Source organism: Carcharodon carcharias, chromosome X (genome assembly GCF_017639515.1).
Source record: "Carcharodon carcharias isolate sCarCar2 chromosome X, sCarCar2.pri, whole genome shotgun sequence".
NCBI classification, from domain to species: Eukaryota; Metazoa; Chordata; class Chondrichthyes; order Lamniformes; family Lamnidae; genus Carcharodon; species Carcharodon carcharias.
Genome location: NC_054507.1, coordinates 27,252,209 through 27,257,857, shown reverse-complemented (window position 1 = coordinate 27,257,857; position 5,649 = coordinate 27,252,209). Strand labels below are relative to the sequence as shown.

Sequence of the window (5,649 nt, the reverse complement as noted above, 5' to 3'; positions counted from 1 at the left end):
GTGCGGCAGTGGGAGCGAGGGGAGTGGCGTGTGCGGCAGTGGGAGCGAGGGGAGACACGTGTGCGGCAGTGGGAGCGAGGGGAGAGGCGTGTGCGGCAGTGGGAGCGAGGGGAGAGGCGTGTGCGGCAGTGGGAGCGAGGGGAGTGGCGTGTGCGGCAGTGGGAGCGAGGGGAGACGCGTGTGCGGCAGTGGGAGCGAGGGGAGAGGCGTGTGCGGCAGTGGGAGCGAGGGGAGTGGCGTGTGCGGCAGTGGGAGCGAGGGGAGTGGCGTGTGCGGCAGTGGGAGCGAGGGGAGAGGCGTGTGCGGCAGTGGGAGCGAGGGGAGTGGCGTGTGCGGCAGTGGGAGCGAGGGGAGACGCGTGTGCGGCAGTGGGAGTGAGGGGAGAGGCGTGTGCGGCAGTGGGAGCGAGAAGAGACGCGTGTGCGGCAGTGGGAGCGAGGGGAGAGGCGTGTGCGGCAGTGGGAGCGAGAGGAGACGCGTGTGCGGCAGTGGGAGCGAGGGGAGAGGCGTGTGCGGCAGTGGGAGCGAGGGGAGAGGCGTGTGCGGCAGTGGGAGCGAGGGGAGAGGCGTGTGCGGCAGTGGGAGCGAGGGGAGACGCGTGTGCGGCAGTGGGAGCGAGGGGAGACACGTGTGCGGCAGTGGGAGCGAGGGGAGAGGCGTGTGCGGCAGTGGGAGCGAGGGGAGAGGCGTGTGCGGCAGTGGGAGCGAGGGGAGAGGCGTGTGCGGCAGTGGGAGCGAGAGGAGACGCGTGTGCGGCAGTGGGAGCGAGGGGAGACACGTGTGCGGCAGTGGGAGCGAGGGGAGAGGCGTGTGCGGCAGTGGGAGCGAGGGGAGAGGCGTGTGCGGCAGTGGGAGCGAGGGGAGACGCATGCGCGGCAGTGGGAGCGAGCAGCTGATCCAGCCCGAGCTGCTCCATGGGATGGAGCAAGTGCTGGTAATTAATGCTGCCAGTCTGCCTCTTAATGAGCTGTGGGCTGGTAACGAGCTGAGCTTGGCTCTGTTACACCGACCCACCCCCTCGATCACTCACATCCCTGTGTGTGTGCGTGTCTGTGTGTAGTGGAGGAGGGGGGGGGGGTTGCGGGGTGAGTGCCAGTCTCTCGTTATACCCTCCTTTGAAACAGGGATTGTTAACTGCGATGCCGACAGCAGCCTCCAAGCGTGCCGGTGCCCTTGTCTGCCCCCAGCTTCTCTCCACCCACCCACACGTTCTCGTTCTCTCTCTCTCTCTCTCCTCACAGCGCAACGTAGGACGGTCAGCGCTGAGGGAGCGCCGCGCTGTCGGAGAGTCAGTGCTGAGGGAGTGCCGCACTGTCGGAGGGTCAGCGCTGAGGGAGTGCTGCACTGTCGGAGGGTCAGTGCTGAGGGAGCGCCGCACTGTGGGAGGGTCAGTGCTGAGGGAGTGCCGCACTGTCGGAGGGTCAGTGCTGAGGGAGCGCCGCACTGTGGGAGGGTCAGTGCTGAGGGAGCGCCGCACTGTGGGAGGGTCAGCGCTGAGGGAGCGCCGCACTGTTGGAGGGTCAGCGCTGAGGGAGTGCTGTACTGTCGGAGGGTCAGTGCTGAGGGAGACGGTGTGAGGCTTGTAGGGGGCATGGGGGGGGGGGGGGCTAGTTAACCCTTCCTGCACCAACAGCACTGCCCAAGTGTCTGTTTATTTCCTGAGTGGGATCTTGCCATGCAGGAATTTGCAAACGTGCCAGTGGCAAGAAGGGGGAATGTGCCCTCTTGCTTGCAGGGCTTTGGGGGTGGTTGGAGGGAGGGAGTGAGGGTTTGAGAGGGTGGAGGTGGGGAGGGAGTCAGGGTTTGGGGGGGAATGAGGGTCTTGGGGTGGGTGGAGGGAGGGAGTGAGGGTTTGGGAGGAGGGAGAGGTAGTGAGTGTTTAGGGGGGTTGGGGGAGGAAGTGAGGGTTTAGGGGGTTGGTGGGAGGGTTTGGGTGGAGGGGTTGAAGAGTAGGCAGATATATCAATGCAACGCAGCTATGGGTTGGGGTTGGGGGTGAAGATTAGGCGGATATATCAATGCAGCCCGGGGTTGGGGTTGGGGTGAAGATTAGGCGGATATATCAATGCAGCCCGGTGTTGGGGTTGGGGGGTGTGAAGATTAGGCAGATATATCAATGCAGGTTGGGGTTGGGGGGGTGAAGAGTAGGCGGATATATCAATGCAGCCCGGGGTTGGGGTTGGGGTTGGGGGGGGGGTGAAGACTAGGCGGATATATCAATGCAGGTTGGGGTTGGGGGTTGAAGATTAGGCGGATATATCAATGCAGCTCGGGGTTGGGGTTGGGGGGGTGAAGATTAGGCGGATATATCAATGCAGCCCGAGGTTGGCGTTGGGGGGGTGAAGATTAGGCGGATATATCAATGCAGCCCGGGGTTGGGGGTTGAAGATTAGACGGATATATCAATGCAGCCCGGGGTTGGGGTTGGGTTGGGGAGGGTGAAGATTAGGCGGATATATCAATGCAGGTTGGGGTTGGGGGGTTGAAGATTAGGCGGATATATCAATGCAGCCCAGGGTTGGGGTTGGGGGTGAAGATTAGACGGATATATCAATGCAGCCCGGGGTCGGGGTTGGGTTGGGGAGGGTGAAGATTAGGCGGATATATCAATGCAGGTTGGGGTTGGGGGTTGAAGATTAGGCGGATATATCAATGCAGCCCAGGGTTGGGGTTGGGGGTGAAGATTAGGCGGATATATCAATGCAGCCCGGGGTTGGGGGGGGGTGAAGATTAGGCGGATATATCAATGCAGCTCGTGGTTGGGGTTGGGGGTGAAGATTAGGCGGATATATCAATGCAGCCCGGGGTTGGGGTTGGGGGGGTGAAGATTAGGCGGATATATCAATGCAGCCCGGGGTTGGGGTTGGGGGGGTGAAGATTAGGCGGATATATCAATGCAGCTCGGGGTTGGGGTGGAGGGTGAAGATTAGGCGGATATATCAATGCAGCTCGGGGTTGGGGTGGAGGGTGAAGATTAGGCGGATATATCAATGCAGCTCGGGGTTGGGGTGGAGGGTGAAGATTAGGCGGATATATCAATGCAGCCCGGGGTTGGGGTTGGGTTGGGGTTGGGGCTGAAGATTAGGCGGATATATCAATGCAGCCCGGGGTTGGGGTTGGGTTGGGGTTGGGGGTGAAGATTAGGCGGATATATCAATGCAGCTCGGGGTTGGGGGTTGAAGATTAGGCGGATATATCAATGCAGCCCGGGGTTGGGGGGGTGAAGATTAGGCGGATATATCAATGCAGCTCGGGGTTGGGGGTTGAAGATTAGGCGGATATATCAATGCAGCCCGGGGTTGGGGTTGGGGGGGTGAAGATTAGGCGGATATATCAATGCAGCTCGGGGTTGGGGTGGAGGGTGAAGATTAGGCGGATATATCAATGCAGCGCAGCCCAGGATCCTAAGGACTACAACTCCCGACCTGCGGACGCGCATGCGCGGTGGGTGGGGGCGGAGGGGGGGGCGGGGCCTGGGAGCTCGGTGTCCCGGATGAGCTGTTGAACTGGGAGGGGCCTCGCTCGGGGGAAGCCGCTGAAGACGCGCTGAGCCATGCTGCTGGGGCTGTGCGGACGGGCGGCCAGAGCGGTGAGTCCGGCCACCGGGCACTGGTGACCCAGTGACCAGGAGGCAGGGGGGTCCCCTAGTGACCAGGAGAGAGAGGGGGGTCCCCTAGTGACCAGGAGAGAGAGGGGGTGGCCCTAGTGACCAGGAGAGAGGGGGGTACTAGTGACCAGGAGCCAGGGGTCCTAGTGACCAGGAGAGGGGGGTCCTAGTGACCAGGAGAGAGAGGGGGTGTCCCTAGTGACCAGGAGAGAGAGGGGGTGTCCCTAGTGACCAGGAGCCAGGGGTCCTAGTGACCAGGAGAGGGGGGTCCTAGTGACCAGGAGAGAGAGGGGGTGTCCCTAGTGACCAGGAGAGAGAGGGGGTGTCCCTAGTGACCAGGAGAGAGAGGGGGTGTCCCTAGTGACCAGGAGAGAGAGGGGGTGTCCCTAGTGACCAGGAGAGAGAGGGGGTGGTCCCTAGTGACCAGGAGAGAGAGGGGGTGTCCCTAGTGACCAGGAGAGAGAGGGGGTGTCCCTAGTGACCAGGAGAGAGAGGGGGTGTCCCTAGTGACCAGGAGAGAGAGGGGGTGTCCCTAGTGACCAGGAGAGAGAGGGGGTGTCCCTAGTGACCAGGAGAGAGGGGGGTCCTAGTGACCAGGAGCCAGGGGTCCTAGTGACCAGGAGAGGGGGGTCCTAGTGACCAGGAGAGAGAGGGGGTGTCCCTAGTGACCAGGAGCCAGGGGTCCTAGTGACCAGGAGAGGGGGGTCCTAGTGACCAGGAGAGAGAGGGGGTGTCCCTAGTGACCAGGAGAGAGAGGGGGTGTCCCTAGTGACCAGGAGAGAGAGGGGGTGTCCCTAGTGACCAGGAGAGAGAGGGGGTGTCCCTAGTGACCAGGAGAGAGAGGGGGTGTCCCTAGTGACCAGGAGAGAGAGGGGGTGTCCCTAGTGACCAGGAGAGAGAGGGGGTGTCCCTAGTGACCAGGAGAGAGAGGGGGTGTCCCTAGTGACCAGGAGAGAGAGGGGGGTCCTAGTGACCAGGAGCCAGGGGTCCTAGTGACCAGGAGAGGGGGGTCCTAGTGACCAGGAGAGGGGGGTCCTAGTGACCAGGAGAGGGGGGGGGACCTAGTGACCAGGAGACAGGGGGGGGGTCCTAGTGACCAGGAGAGAGGGGGACCTAGTGACCAGGAGAGAGAGGGGGGGTCCCCAGTGACCACGAGAAGGGGGTCCCCAGTGACCACGAGAGGGGGGTCCCCAGTGACCACGAGAGGGGGGTCCCCAGTGAGCAGGAGAGGGGGGGTCCCCAGTGAGCAGGAGAGGGGGGGTCCCCAGTGAGCAGGAGAGAGGGGGGGGGATCCCAGTGAGCAGGAGAGAGGGGGTCCCCAGTGAGCAGGAGAGAGGGGGTCCCCAGTGAGCAGGAGAGAGGGTGGGGGGGATCCCAGTGAGCAGGAGAGAGGGTGGGGGGGATCCCAGTGAGCAGGAGAGAGGGTGGGGGGGTCCCCAGTGAGCAGGAGAGAGGGTGGGGGGGATCCCAGTGAGCAGGAGAGAGGGTGGGGGGGTCCCCAGTGAGCAGGAGAGAGGGTGGGGGGGATCCCAGTGACCAGGAGAGAGAGAGGGGTCCCAGTGACCAGGAGAGAGAGGGGGTCCCAGTGACCAGGAGAGAGAGAGGGGTCCCAGTGACCAGGAGAGAGAGAGAGGGGTCCCAGTGACCAGGAGAGAGAGAGAGGGGTCCCAGTGACCAGGAGAGAGAGAGAGGGGTCCCAGTGACCAGGAGAGAGAGAGAGGGGTCCCAGTGACCAGGAGAGAGAGAGAGGGGTCCCAGTGAGCAGGAGAGAGAGAGGGGTCCCAGTGACCAGGAGAGAGAGAGAGGGGTCCCAGTGACCAGGAGAGAGAGAGAGGGGTCCCAGTGACCAGGAGAGAGAGAGAGGGGTCCCAGTGACCAGGAGAGAGAGAGAGGGGTCCCAGTGACCAGGAGAGAGAGAGAGGGGTCCCAGTGACCAGGAGAGAGAGAGAGGGGTCCCAGTGACCAGGAGAGAGAGAGAGGGGTCCCAGTGACCAGGAGAGAGAGAGAGGGGTCCCAGTGACCAGGAGAGAGAGAGAGGGGTC

The 5,649-nt window shown here is 63.0% G+C and overlaps 1 protein-coding gene across 1 annotated transcript in view; it reads left to right on the top strand.

The window, feature by feature from the left end:
* The first annotated feature begins 868 nt into the window (after positions 1-868).
* The window catches only part of LOC121273256 (protein canopy homolog 2-like), a 27,820-nt gene continuing 23,039 nt past the window's right edge, over positions 869-5,649 (top strand). Inside the window, exon 1 of the mRNA XM_041180286.1 lies at positions 869-934. Coding sequence (XP_041036220.1) covers positions 869-934 — 66 coding nt within the window. The remainder of the gene's footprint in view (positions 935-5,649) is intronic.